The sequence below is a fragment of the Pithys albifrons genome, chromosome Z, assembly GCF_047495875.1.
Source record: "Pithys albifrons albifrons isolate INPA30051 chromosome Z, PitAlb_v1, whole genome shotgun sequence".
Taxonomy (NCBI): domain Eukaryota; kingdom Metazoa; phylum Chordata; class Aves; order Passeriformes; family Thamnophilidae; genus Pithys; species Pithys albifrons.
In genome coordinates this window covers 40,767,486-40,781,909 of record NC_092497.1, presented here as the reverse complement: position 1 = coordinate 40,781,909, position 14,424 = coordinate 40,767,486, and the positions used below count along the sequence as shown (strand labels likewise).

General features: G+C 47.2%; 1 protein-coding gene across 1 annotated transcript; it reads right to left on the bottom strand.

Moving 5' to 3' along the window:
* Positions 1 to 82: 82 nt before the first annotated feature.
* On the bottom strand, positions 83 to 14,059 carry LOC139685027 (serine/threonine-protein kinase PAK 3-like). The gene is made up of 11 exons (XM_071581548.1): positions 14,039 to 14,059; positions 13,128 to 13,262; positions 12,531 to 12,696; positions 11,132 to 11,195; positions 9,800 to 9,848; positions 9,501 to 9,610; positions 8,568 to 8,685; positions 7,624 to 7,723; positions 6,988 to 7,184; positions 6,690 to 6,827; positions 83 to 169 (listed from the first exon to the last, which is right to left on the bottom strand). Exons 1-11 carry the CDS (start codon positions 14,057 to 14,059, stop codon positions 83 to 85), a joined length of 1,185 nt encoding a protein of 394 aa, XP_071437649.1.
* Positions 14,060 to 14,424: the final 365 nt, after the last annotated feature.

Sequence of the window (14,424 nt, the reverse complement as noted above, 5' to 3'; positions counted from 1 at the left end):
GGAAGGCAATCTTCCAAGAGAGCTGAGGTCTTACAGAGCTGTTGTTCTGAGTCCCCTCAGAGCTGGCCCTGGAGCTGGGTTTCTATATTCTGTACTCCCTCCACTGCTTCGCTGCAAGGATCACAGGAAGCAGTCTGGAGAGAGGTTTGGCTGAAGTTAAAAATGGATGCTGCCCAAAGGAAAAAAGAAAAATAAAGGAGCCGTTGCTTTCCAAACTCACTTTCTCACAGACTCAATTAGGATTCCTCTCGTTCCCAGAAAGATGCAGAAATGGGCTGAGGGCAATGTGCCCTTCTGCCTTCGTGTCCAAGTCCTTCCTATCACAGGCAAATGCCTCTCATAATCCTATTCAGACCTTTATTCAGGTCTTTTGGGTATGCTGGCACTTTGGCCCTGGCAGCACACTGGGAATGCTGCTTGCTGTCCCAGGGCTTGGTTGCTTTCAGGAGACTCCAAAGAGTCACTTAGGTTCCTCTTTTCTAAAGACATGATCCGTGCTAATTGTCAAAAGAGATGAGCAGCATAGGCCTTTTGTCAGAAAATGCCACTTATTTTAAGTAAGGTTTATCCCAGTAGGATTTAGATACATATGTTCTTCTCAAGAACTTCCCTCTACCTTCCCTGTACTGTCACTGAGGTACAGGTGTTCAGCACCAAGCCAAGAGCAGGGAGAGAAGTGGCAGAGCACTGACAGCCTCAGCTCTGGCTTGCAGGGAGAGCAGTGTCTACCTTGCCCTCTCTGCCCCTCCCATGACGGCTGGCACCTCCTTCACAGCAAGGACAGCCAAGCAATGACACGTGTTGCAGCTCCCTCTCTGCCACACAACCTGGCAGTCCACGTGATGGCAAAGCCCGCGAAATCAAACAAAGGAACGGCGCGCCCTTACCACGAGGCGCCAGGACCGCCCAACCCCCCTCCCTACTGCATGTAAATCACAGCGCATGCGCCAGGCGCGAGTCCCCCGCAGCCCACAGGGGCCGGGGGCGGATCAGTTCCCGCGCCACCCCCACCACCTCCTGCGTGGATCGACTACATCATGGAGAGGGGAGAGACTCCTCCCCAGTGGAGCGGAGCCAGGGAAGCGCGTCCCCTTCACTGTGCGCCCTCCATAGCGCAAGTGTCCCGAGAGCGAGTTCCCACAGCGCCAGTCGCGCAGGACACAAGCGCTGCAGCACCAGCGGGGACCCTCTCCCCGATAGCCGCGCGCTGCCCGCAGCTGCCAACACCGGCACTGGAACCCCCCGCGCCCGTAGGGACTTTCCCCGCGCCAGAAAACTGGCACCTGCAGTCTTCAACAACAGCGCAGGAAGAAGGCTCTGTTTGGAACAGGGTGGGGGGAGCTGGGAATTGCGATGCTGCTAACTTATTTTCAAAGCTTTCTGATACCCAGGTACCAGATTCTGCAGATGGACTCACAAAGCCACCTCGCGACCTCACATTTAATACCCAGCAAAGGTACAAAGAGTTAGGATCCATAGCTGCAGAAGTAGGTACACCCTCACCTCCCCTGGTTTCTGCGCCTGTGATTAACACTACACAAGGCTCAAAATGGGAGCCACTTGATTGGAAAATTGCACAAAAAATACACAGTGTAGTCTTTCAATACGGCTATGACAATGCCTTGGTAAAAAACCAAATCACAGCCTTCATAAAATACAACAACCTAATCCCAGCAGACACTAAGGCTTTAATGGAGTTTATTCTACCTCCTACTGCTTATATGATATTTCTACAGAAATGGAAAGAGCAGTTAACGGAGGAACAGGCAAAAAATATACACTTAGAAACTGGACATCCCTTAAAATTAGCATCTTTAGACCAGCTAATGGGATCAGGAGCTTATGAAGACCCACAAACACAAGCTGCATTACATTTTCATATTTTGCAACAGTCAAAGAATGCTGCTTTGACCACATTCTCTAATCTGCCTAAGAAGGGAAAACCTTCTCTACCTTATATGCAAATAATGCAGAAACCTGGACAGACATTCATGGAATTTGTAGATAAAGTAACAGAAGCTTTGGATGCTGCTCCAAATATTACCCCTGACATGAAACCAGCCTTATTGAAAGATCTGGTAATTAATAATGCCAATCCTCAATGCAAACAGCTCATAGCCTCTCTACCAGCCACAGCTACTTTGGTACAGTTAATTGAAGCCTGTGCCAGATTGCCCTGGGTAGAAGAGGAGGAAAAAGCAAAGCTACATGCCTCTGCCCTAGCCACAGCTCTTAGCAAACAATCCACCCAAAAAAGGGGAAAAAGACCCTGGAATTTAACAACAAAATCTTGTCCAGCACAACCAAAATATAGCAGAACTCAAAGCTTCACTGGAGAATGTAACCGTTGTCACAGACTTGGTCACAAAGCCCAGGATTGTCATTCTAAATATAAAAAGGATGGTACTCCTCTAACAAACATGGGGTGGGGAGCTGGGCCTCCAAAAAACCAGAGGGGCTGCAAGCCATGGGGCGCAGCCAGTCAAATAGCTCATGGAAACTGGAGCCAAGCTGCCTTCCCCATCTGGCAACCACAACCACAAGCACTAGTAGCCTAGGACTAGTCGTTAACTGTCCAATCAAACAAGAACAGTCCAGTTCAAGAGCATGTTGTTTAGCCTGTATTTTGAAATTCTGTTAACTTTCAGTTAAAGTGCAGTTTTGAGCTTATTGCACTGCCAAGTTGCCCAGCAAGCTGTAGGGATAAAGACACCTGTCCCCTCAGCTGCTGAACATTTTCTGCAGAATGTAAATAGTTACGTTTAGCCTTTGTGAATTTTCTCTGTAAATTCACACTTGTTTGCTGCTTTACCAGGAGTGTATAAGGTGACTAAAAATCAAAGCTTCATTCTCAAACCTCTGTGATGGCCACACAGAAGTTCTGAGAATGGACCTTGAACTATAACATAAGAAGATTTAGTTCAGCTGGACTGAACTTGCTTCTTTACTAAGTTAAGTCACTCTGCACTCTTAGACACTTTGCACAAAATTTAATAAAAATTTGTAGTTTGTTTACAGTGGTCTGTGTTGTGACGACTGCACAAAAAGACCACAATTTCATGCGTGAAAGAAAAGTTTCTTGTTTTGCACTAGTTGTAAGTTTGCAAATTCCAAACATACATGTCTTAGTCATGTATTGGTTTGTGTTAGTTTACAAAGGTTACTGTACCTCCTTCCAAAAGTTCTGTTTTGAAAAGAGAGGGGGAGGTAGGGATGTGTAACCTGCAAATACCCTGTTAAGTCTTGAATTAGCAAAATTTAAGACTTTCAAAATGTTATTTCTCAATTTTCAAAATTTTCAGCCTTTCTGTTCAAGTTGCAATATGCATGATGTGTATTATGTTGTTTGCATTTTTACTTTGTTCTTTGAAACAAAAGGGGGAGATGTTGCAGCCCCTGATTCAGGTGGGTCTGGAGGACCACATTACAAGTTTCATTTTCACCTTAAAAGGACATGTTCCCAGCCTCAACCAATTGGAGTCAGACCACCGCACCTGGGGCGGGGTCACTTGAGGTCATATATACCTGTGTTTTTGAATAAACTTGGGATTTGCTTGAACATCACATTGGTGTGTGGAGTCTCCCTAGAGCATGGTCGGCAACAGTTCTTTCTTTGTACCTTTGTATAGGTGTGTTATATTGCATTTTGCTTTTAATTTTCCCTCTTCTCTGTAAAGATATGTAGTGGGCTGACCTGGCAAAATACCAAGTACCCACTAGAGAGTCACAGAGGGCCCCCCCAACTCCCAGGGAAAAAAGGGAGGAAAAAAACCCAAACTGAAAAATTGGAAATTAAAACAGCCAGGTTTTTATATTTACAGAGAAGAGAGAAAATTAAAAGCAAAATGCAATACAACACATCCACACAGGAGTAAAAGATTACAACAATCCACCACCTCCCACTGAAAACAGATTCCCATCATTTCAGATCTACAAAGCACCCCAAGTCACTTCCCAAGAAACACTCAGCAAGTTAAAAAGAGAGACTAAAAATAAAAATGTTTACTTCCCTAAGACAAAACTGATGCGAAGTAGAGGTAAGTGGCAGTGAGGGCTGGTCCTCTCAGAACGACACAGCACATCCTTCTCAGATAAGTGGCCGTGAAGGAAACGGGGAGAGGCACCTCCCCACACTTGCTTTAATACTTGATTTGACGTCAGCTGCTATGAAATATCTCTTGGCTGCTTAAGTCAGGTGATAACCTGTCTCTTCAGTATCTATGTAGCACTATCAGGGCCTGCTAAACTACAGCCTACTAAAACTAAGGCCTACTAAAACTAAGGCCTACTGGGCCAAAACTCCCACAAAATAAAAACTAGTTTTGTTTTAAGTTTCAGTTCTACTTTCCCCCCCCTCCCCAGTCTCCCTTTCCCTTGGAGGGGGCCTCTCTGACCCCATAGTCAGTACTTGGCATTTTGCCAGGTCAACCTACTAAATGGAGGCAGAAACCTCCAAGAATGGAGTAGGAAGGACAAGCTGGGCTCCCTCTGATGCTCAAGAGGAGCCACCACAGCCCCTCCTTCCCAGACCCAAATCTCGGAGTGCTTGGCTTGGGCTGATTTCTTTGGGTTCCTTCGCCAACACCATTTCAGGCCCCTGTATCTGGAATCACTCTACCTCAGTCCTTTTTTTCCTACAGGGAAAATAGAATAGACTACTGAAATGCAAAACCTGGCCACAGGAATGACCAGAAGCTGGAACACCTGTCCCTGGAGCAAAGGCTGAGAGTACTGGGCTTGTTCAGCCTGAAGAAGAGGTCTCCAGGGAGACCTTCCTGCTGCTCTTGAAGGGGGCTCCTAAGAAAGTTGGGGACACATTATTTAGCAGGGCCTGTGGCAAGAAGACAAGGGAGAATGATTTTAAACTAAAAGAGTGTTTAAATTTGATCTCTTTCAGAAATTATTTACTACAAGGAGAGCGCTGAAACAGTGGCGTATGTTGTCCAGAGAAGTGAAAACTTTTCTCTCTCAAGATGGGAAGGGCAGGGCAGTCCAAGGCAGCAGTTCTGCTGAACCCCTTCCTTCCTTCTCCAAGAATCAAACCCCATCATTTCACAACCTCTGAGCCCAAGATGGCCTCCAACCCTCCTGATATCCCCCTGTCCTTCTCTGGTCACAAACAGGAGGTCTGGCGGGTGCCTTTCCTACTTGGCTCACTCACCTGCCGTGTCAGGAAGTTCTCAGCCTCGCACTCCAGAAACGTCTTGGCCTGTTTGTTCTCCACTCTAACTGGATTGCCAGCAGACGTCCCCACTGTGTTCTCTTCCACTTGCAGAGTACCCGTTATCCATGGGCACCTTGGAAGTGGAGGCAGTCACAGAGGAGACATGCTGGCTGTATTAGTCAGGAACTGCAACTGTCTCTATACAAAACTGAAAGCCTGGATCTCCACACGATGTTTTGGTGGCCATGCTCTTCATTGGGGACTTTTCATCTGTAAGAAACAATGGCCAGTTCAGAAGTGAATATTGTGCTGACTCACAGGCTGACAAGGAAGGCAATCTTCCAAGAGAGCTGAGGTCTTACCAAGTTTTCATTCTGAGTCCCCCTCAGAGCTGGCCCTGGAGCTGGGCTTTTACATTGTGTACTCCCTCCACTGCTTCGCTGCAAGGATCACAGGAAGCAGTCTGGAGAGAGGTTCCGCTGAATTTAAAAATGGATGCTGCTCAAAGGAATAAAAAAAGGAGCCGTTACTTTCCAAACTCACTTTCTCACAGACTCAATTAGGATTCCCCTGGTTCCCAGAAAAAGGCAGAAATAGGACTGAAGGGACCATCTGCATCTCTTTCTTCATGCCCAGGACTTTGTTATCCCAGGCAAACCTGGCCTATAAGTGACTAATCCATTCCTCAAGGTGTCTTCTTCTTCACGGGATTTTGGTTCTGACAGCTTTCTGGGAATGTTGTTTGCTGTCCCAGGGCTTTGTTCCTTTCAGGATACTCACTTAGTTTTGATTTTTCTACGCCCATGGGCTGTTTTATTTGCCAATATGCATGAGAGGCATAAGCCTTCCCTCAGGATACTCCAACACCTCAAACACAGCCAAATCTCAGACTGCTTGGCTGGGACTGCTTTCACTGCTTTCCTCCACCAACTTTCAGGCCTGGCATTGTTCTGCTTCAGCTCTTTTGCTACCAGGTAAAACTGAATACACCACCGAAGTGTAATACTGGGTCACAGAAAGGGTCAGAAGTTGGAACCTCTCCTCTGAGGAAAAGTTGAGAGAATTGGGCTTGTTCAGTGTGGAGAAGAGCAGACCCTGAGGAGACCTTTTCACCTTTCAGTACTTCAGGGGGCTGCTGTGAAACACAGGGGCACATATTTTCGCAGGGCCAGTTGCAGTAGGAGAAAGGGGAATGGGTTTCAACTAAAAGAGCTCACTACAGACTAGCTGTAAGGAAGAAATTGTTTATGGGGAGCGTGGTGAAACACTGGCACGAATTGCCCAGAAGGCTGCTAGTTGCCCCATCCCAGGAAACACTTGAGGTCAGGGCAGGGGGGCTGGACTAGACGACCTTCCCAGGTCCCTTCCAAGCCCAAGCAGTCTAGGATCTTCCTTCAATTCCATCTGCATAGCCCCAAGAGTGGAGATTAATAGAAGAGGGGCCTGTCTGGTGCCTTGCAGTTTAGCTGAGAAGGAATCCCTGACAGGGCAGAGCTGTTTTGCCTGCAGCCGCTTCCCGCTTTACCTGCAGAAGTTCCAAGGCAGATGCTCGCCTCTCCTCGTCCCTCTGCAGGCAGCAGTTCAGAAAGGCATGCAAGAGAGGGGTGTGTAGCCAGGGGTTCTGCAGCTTGGGTGCACTTCTTGTGGCTATCAGGTATTGAGCCTGAAGAAAAAGGAAACATGAGCTTCTACCTCTTTCTTCCACGTCCGTAATTTTCATCCAGATGCCCTGAAGCTGGTGGGGATGGCATTTAATCTCATGGGAGACAGAACATGAGATGGATTAGAAAGACACACATTGTCTAAAGGTATTTGCAGCTTACCATGAAAGGGGTTTCCTGAAAGTAAGGAGGTAGTCCTTCCAGCATCTCTATTCCCACAATGCCAAGTGACCAGATATCCACCTTGGCACCGTAGCGTTGGTTTCTCACAACTTCAGGGGCCATCCAGTAAACAGTTCCAACCATCGAGCTGCGTTTCCTGTGCTTAGGGGTGAGCTGAGCAGAGAGGCCAAAATCAGCTGAGGAGAAAAACAAACTCTGTTAAAACAAGCTTTAACTGGGAAGCCAAGGAAAAGAATTTCCTACTCTAAGTCTGAGAATCCAATGTCAAGTCTATCGTGAAAAGCAGCCGGCCACGCTCTCTTTCCTCAGGGGTGCAACCAAGAAAATCAGACAGTGTCCACTTAACAAACCCCCTGGGCTTCAGGCAGTGACTTCTAATTTTTCACCTGAAGGTTTAGATTGTAACGCCCTCCCTCTGGAAGGGACACACACAAAACAAAGACACTCTTAACATTATTTTCCTCTCCACACCTCTCTGTCCATTGCTGCCATGCTCTTTGCTTACAGCAGGGTTTAATGTACCCCCACAAGAACCACTGTTGGGCAAGTGGCAGTCACTTCAAAGCACCCCCACACCACATCCCCGGAATGCTGAGCTTTGGCAAGAATACCCACCCAACTTCACGGATCCGTCCAGACCCAGAAGAATGTTTTCACTTTTAATGTCTCTGTGCATCACGTGGTTGGAATGCAGGAAGGCCAGTCCCTGCAGGCACTGAGAGAGAATGAACAATCAGGAGGGTATTAATTAGCAATCTGCGTTCATCAGGCAAAAAAGGAAACTGCTCTAAAACGTTTTCCCATTTCTGGGGAAATAGTGAGCAATGGCAGGTCATGGTGCTGTCAAGAAAAAGAGCTCGCTGCTCCAACACTAGGAGTGTCTAGCTAGGATACTGGCAGGGAAGGCTTAGTTGCTTTTGAAAGAGAAACATCAATTGTTGCTGTTGATTGTCCCCTGAAAACCCAGCCAGAACGACTACTGCTGCAGTGGATGTGCCTTTTCCACACAGAGGGCCAGCAAGGCTTTGCCAAAAACTGGCATGAAGTGGATCACCCTTGGGCAGGAGGCTGCATGATAAAGATTTGATTGCTAGCCTTGATGGCAGCCTTGGAAGTAGCAGATTGGTGAGTCTTCAGAAAGAAACAGCATCTTGAGTGCAATGCTGTCCTTTGAAGCTGAGGACTGGGAGAAACGAGTCTCTATTTTTCTTTGCCATGACTTCAAAATTCCGCCACCAGCCCCTTTGCTTTTGCAGGCAAGGAATGCAGTACAGACAGGCTCCAGGCAAATGTTTAGAGGGGCAACGTGGAAATCAGTAATTAAATGTAAAAAGCAGAGATATAGTGTACAATAACAGTACTAAAGGTATCATAAGAATAAAAAAATAGTGTAAGTGCAGGGACACTGGCAGGCAGTTCAGTTTGGAGCCTCTTTCTCCCCCATATCCTAAAAGCCACCCAGGACCAAAACTGTGAACAGGAAATCCCTCCTGCTCACAACACCTCTTTATAAGGACAATCCATTCCAAGCCATCAGAAGCACAAGTGGGATCCCTTACCTCCCGCAAGACAGCTGCTATCTGTCCTACAGCCATCATTGTCTCGCTAATAACATCATATAAAGAGCCTCCACCCATGTGCTCCATCACCAGCCAGAGGTCCTCTCTGAGAAGGTAGCTGGTAAAAGAAAACAACAGCGTGCAGAGAAATGTGCACACTTAAATTGCCTTATGGAAAAGGCTGCTCTGCTGAGTTTTGTTTCCAGGTCACTTGCACATGAAGACAGGCTAAAAGGCAGAGACATTCTGCCTAGGCTGTACACACACAGGGCTTGCAATCCGTGCAGTCTAAGTGTGAAAGGCACAGCCATGAAAAGGGAGATGGCTAAGGGGGCAAGCAAGGGAAGAAAGTAGTTTAATAAGAGCAAAGAGAAATCTGAAAGCAGGACACATCCCCTCAGCTGGTTCACCCTCTTAACACATAAATGCCACCAGTCACTCCAGCAGCAAGGAGACACAATTTTCACCACTGTTATCCAGGGGAGAAGGTTGTGCAGCACTGAGGACAGACTTTGGTCCAGCCTTTGGAAAACCTTGCATAAGGTATACTCCCAAACAGGAAAACCCGTTGAAAGGCTGGCAAATTAAGTGTGCCTGAGCCTAGTCTTTTGGTAATACAAAAATGTAGGACCACCAAGGAAAAAGATTTCTATGATGTTGTATCTGCACTTAGCATAAGGCACTGGAATAAAATCAAAGCACAAAACAACATGGAGGGAGACAATGTACAGGTAGTTGATTTTAGTGACAGATCCGCGTTTTTGAAAATGGTCTCCAAACTGTGTATGCCAGCAACCATTAATGGAAACAAAATGCAATTTCCTCCCATACATGGTGTACATTGAAAATAAGATCCATTTTGTTGCCAGTTTTTAGCCTTTGTCTTGGAAGTAGGTAAATGAACATTGACATGATAATAGCAGAATTACTTACCTGTCTAAATAGGTAACAATATTGGGGTGGATCTTATCCCTCATGATCAGGATTTCTTTCAGTAGTTGCTTGTTGCTCTGTTCTTCCAGATTGATCTGCTTTATGGCCACCTAAAATGATGTGAAAAGCGTTAACAGAGAAGTCTCTCGCCCAAGAGCACAACAAGCGTGGAGTGGAGGATTTTGGAATGACACAGCCAAGCTGTGCCTCATGGCCTTGTGGTTCAACATTAGTGTAATTTGTAACTGATATTACAAAGGCCCCTTGCTCTCAGGAGCTGCAAACTTGTTGGCACTTACCGCTCCTCCTGTGACAGCATTGAATGCTTTATAAACAGTTCCAAAAGCCCTAGAAACAGAAGAGCAGGGAAGAAAAGAGAAGCTGATCGGTGCCTAGGAGTGAAAGCCAGCCCAGACTGCTTGGACTGTTTCTAATAAAGACCTGGCTTCATCTACTCTTCAGCAACAGAACACAAGCAGCCCTCTGCTCAGGTGTCCAAGACAAAACTGAGCTCCAACAGGAAGAGAAAGAGCTGGTCCAAATCTCAAATGGACACATGAGATTATGGAGGGTGGTTCTTTCCTGTTTTCTTTCTGTGCCTGTGTGCACGTGTGTTCTTCCCAGGCAATGGAACCTACAGTTCTGTTGGGCCTTCTCACACCTCTCTTCTGAATCTCTCTGCCAAAGCCAGGCAGCGCCACGCAGTCATTCCGAGAAGCTGAACACAGGTGATGGCCCTTTCAGGAGAGGATGTGGACACAGCTTTCTCCAGCAGGCAAGGAAAGCAGTCTCCAGCCATCCTGCTAGGTCACAGCTAGAGCAGCTTAAGGGGTTGATTGTTTCACACCCAAAAGGGAAAAGTCCTCAAAACACAGGGTCCTTAGATAGCTTCTTCGTGTGTCAAGACTCATTGGCAGCTGCTTCTGTTAGAAGCACCAGATCGGGGAAGGACCCTACTTTTGAGGTATCTTCTATTCTTATTGCCTTCTGACATAGAGGAAGCAAAGTTGGGTTGAAAAAGATAATATCTTGGGGCATTATTTCCAATCAAGCCCTAAAGCCATCCGGCAGATGATGCATTTTCCTCTCAAGTGCACTGGCAGTCTTTTCCTGAAGTTCTGTGTTTTCACTGCCCCTGCTAGAAAAGAGAGCTCCTTCTTTCATCTCTCATTTCACTTTCTAAACTCGGTGGTTATAAACCTGACTACTGCATATTGTTCTCAGCAGAAGATTGGAAAGACAAGTTACTGAAAACTGTAATGTGACAGCTACCAGTGGGGAAGTTGCTCATTTAGGCAATAACATTTTGTCCTTCCATTAGCCTGTCTGTCACCTTGTGAGCCATGCAAAAAGCATTTCTCCTATGAAAATAAGCAACCAGCTGCCACATGCTTGAGGGTTAGGAGACCTTGCAAATCCTGCTCCCTGCTGCACGTAAGACATTGCCAGCCTCTAGATGTCTTTGACCATGCCTTGGGGCCAGAATTATAAATCCTGATCAGCTCTGAGAGACAGGAGACTCTGAGTCCAGTGTCTGAACATGCTTGGAGCTTGCCTGACTTCATGCTTGGTATGACACCAGCAAAATACCTGGCCCATGGTTTTGTAGAAGTAGGTGTGGTTGCACTCACCCTCGGCCAATATTTTCCCATCCAGTGTATTTCTTCATTGGATCTCCCACATTTACAATGCTCCCTGAAAGACACAAAAGGCAACATGCTCACTTCAAAACAGAGATACCACCTTCCAGCACATCCAACAGGCAGCCCCTCTGGCTGGGGCTCTGAGCACTTTGTGGTCAGTTGGCTAAGAACTACACCTACAACAGCAACAACAAGAGGAACACACAGGCAGCTTTGTAGTATTGATGACCTGCACAAAGTCTGATTGTTTGCACTCCAAACTTGAAAGGCTTCCCTTGACAGGAAACTAAGCACATAAGGGAAACATTCAGCTAAGGGAGGCTGCAATCTCTGCAATCACACCAGCCCTCAACGGTAGGGCAGGTATGACAAAAGGGTTGCTAAAGCCCAAGAAGAAGCATTGACAGCCACGTGAAGGAGCCCCAGACAGGCTGAGCTGTTGCCCCCATTCAAGATGGAACCTTATTGCCTTTGAGAACACACACATGGAGCACTAGATCAGTGCAATTTTTGGTCCAATACTTGATGGTAGACAGACAGTTAAGAGGGCTGTCAACTCTTTTCCTAAAGAATGATCTGTGCAGGGCTTGAGGCCAGTGCTTAGTATTGCAAGAACATGAACAGGCTGGGAATCAGCCATAACAAAGTGCCCTGTGTTGGCGGAATATCCAGTGGGTGGGCTGGAGACTTGCTCATGAGAATTGCCTGCCGGGCATTTTTACCTGATGATGCCACATAGATGTGCCCCTTTAATAAATCTTTAAAAGTATAAAAGGAAGAAATGAAATGGGGATTGTTATAAAGGTATCTTGATTTGCTTTTGGGGCACATTGAAAACACCTTTCCCTTCCTCTCTTCTTCATGCTGTCACTTGATGTTTTTCAAAGGAGTTCTTGCTGACAAAATGGTAGAATTCTTACAAAAACAAACTGTAGATGTAATGGCAATAGTAATAACAGCCAAAACCAACACCAATAAGAAATCAACCCCAACAGACATTGCTTTCAGTGTAGTATTTTGGCTCCAATGACTGGTGAGAAGTCAGGAGTCTAGAGAGACTCTAGGAAGCCAAATATTCTGCTCCATTAGGCCACTAGCACACAGCAGTTCACAAAGTCACAGCCTTTTCCTCATCTGGCAACAATCCCTGCTTTTTGCCTTCAGTGTAGAAGGAAGCTCCGGCAAAGGCCTCTCGGGGTGAGCTGCCCTCAGAGGCAGGAGAAGCACCCCGAGTGCTTTGTTGCTGCCTAACACCACAGCAACAGGTTCTGCAGGGAGGTGGAAATGTCCCTGGGACACTAAACTGAGGAGGAACACGTGGCACAGCTCATGATGAGACATGCACACAGTACACTGCTCTAGGAGACCAGAAATACACAAGACGTACTCAGCAGCCTCAGGGACTCCTCCTCGCTCATCTCTTCAAGCTGCTCTGCACCCAGGTGCAAGATGGAAGAACTGCTGGTGCTCGACTCCTCAAGCTGGGGAGCAAAGGCTTCTTTAAAGGGTGCTGCTGCAGCAACAGGTGTGATGAAAGGTTCACCTCTGTAGATCTGGGACAAGAAATTGGTCTGTGTCAGAAAAGGATCTGGCAGAGATGTCCCAGGGAACACGAGTTCATGGCCAGGTTTATGTTGCATTTTCAAAGGCTTCCTGAGAAATTACTACAAGAATGACTGCTCCACTTCTTCCTAACAACCCCCTTCCCCCTCCAAGGACTGCACGCACACTTCTAGCTCTTTGTTCTGATGTTCTGTCTCCTCCCATCGTCTCCTCTATTCCTGGAAAATCTCTGACATGAGTTCAGCCTTCAGCACCTTATTCCTAAGCAGTTTCTGTGCCTCAGTCAGATCTTGCTCAGCTTTGTGACCAATCCCCTGCGGGGACTTGCCTGCAGTAGTCCTCTTGGCACCTCAGTCCCAAGATCTACCTTGCAGGCCCTTGTTGCTGCCCTTCCCTCTGTCACTGGATTACTCAGGCTCACCTGTCCATTCTCTTGCTGCTTTCTTGCCTCCTGCCTCAGCTGCTCAAGTTGCTGCCAGGTTTGGAGTAGCTCTACCTGAATCTGGCATAGCCGCTCGAGGAGAACAGTCTTCTCACGGTCCTTTTCTTGCAGGACCTACACAGGAAAGTAGAGGAGATGGCTTTAAACTTCCCACAGAACACTTGGGTGACGTTGCAAGCTCAGATCTCAACTCTTGCACCTCCAGTCAAATAGAATAACGCGGTCAGAGGCTACAGCTTGTCACTGTCAACCATATCAGAGACTATGAGGAAAGGGCAAGAAGAGCTTTAAATTTCACCCCATCATTAGGAAAGGGCTCCCAATGGATATGGACGACTTGATCCAAACTCTGCCTGGGTCACCACTTTCACCTGAACAAACACCTCAAAAAACTAGGCTATGAGTCACAGGCCAGCAGAAATCCACTGGGATGATTGCTGGCCAAGCGGACCAGCCCTGCTGTCCAGGGTGGCAGCTGAGATTCATTGGAGCAGTAAGTCTCCTTCAGACCAGCTGTGATGGAGACCACAAGACCATCAGAGGGAGTGGCAGTTCTCAAGCACCTGGCCTTGCTGCCCAGGCTATCCCTCCTCTTCTGCAAGAAGAGACAGTTGTGGGATTCATGTTCTCTTCAGGCCTCCAATTCCACCCCTGCCTTCCTGACATTTGACCTCTGGAAGCCTCTCCCACTGGAGGTCCTGTCCCTCAGGGCACAAGCTCTCATGGTTGCTAAAGTGTCACTCCTGTTTACAAAGGGGCATCTAAGAGACAATTCTACCCAGAAGGACGGTGTCCAGATGAGCACTAACAACAGGAGCCCCAAATAGTCAAAAGCACCACACAAGCTCTCCCTTCACAGTCTTTACTTCTTGCTTGGTTCTGCTTCCTACCTTGTCTTGTTCAGCTTTCATGGTGGCAACTTCCTGCTTCATCTCAAGCAGTGTTCTCTCGTGCTGCCTTTCTACCTCTGCCATGAAGGTCTTCTGATGCTCCAGCAGCTCCTGTGCCTCCAAACGCTGGCCTTCCAGCTCACTTGTCTGATGAGGGGAGGAACACACTTCCACATGAAGGCACAGCCAAGCTCCTCAAATGAAGAAGGGAAGCTTCATCCCTCCCACAACCCTCCACCTGAACAGTGCCCAGTAGTGCCTTTGTGCCCTCCAGGAATCATGTCCAAACTGGGAATTAAACAGCAGGGGAAAGATATGGAGGTGTCCCCTTCTCCTCTCTCCTAGCTGCCTGTTTCTTGGTACCTCTATCCTCAGGATTCCTCCCT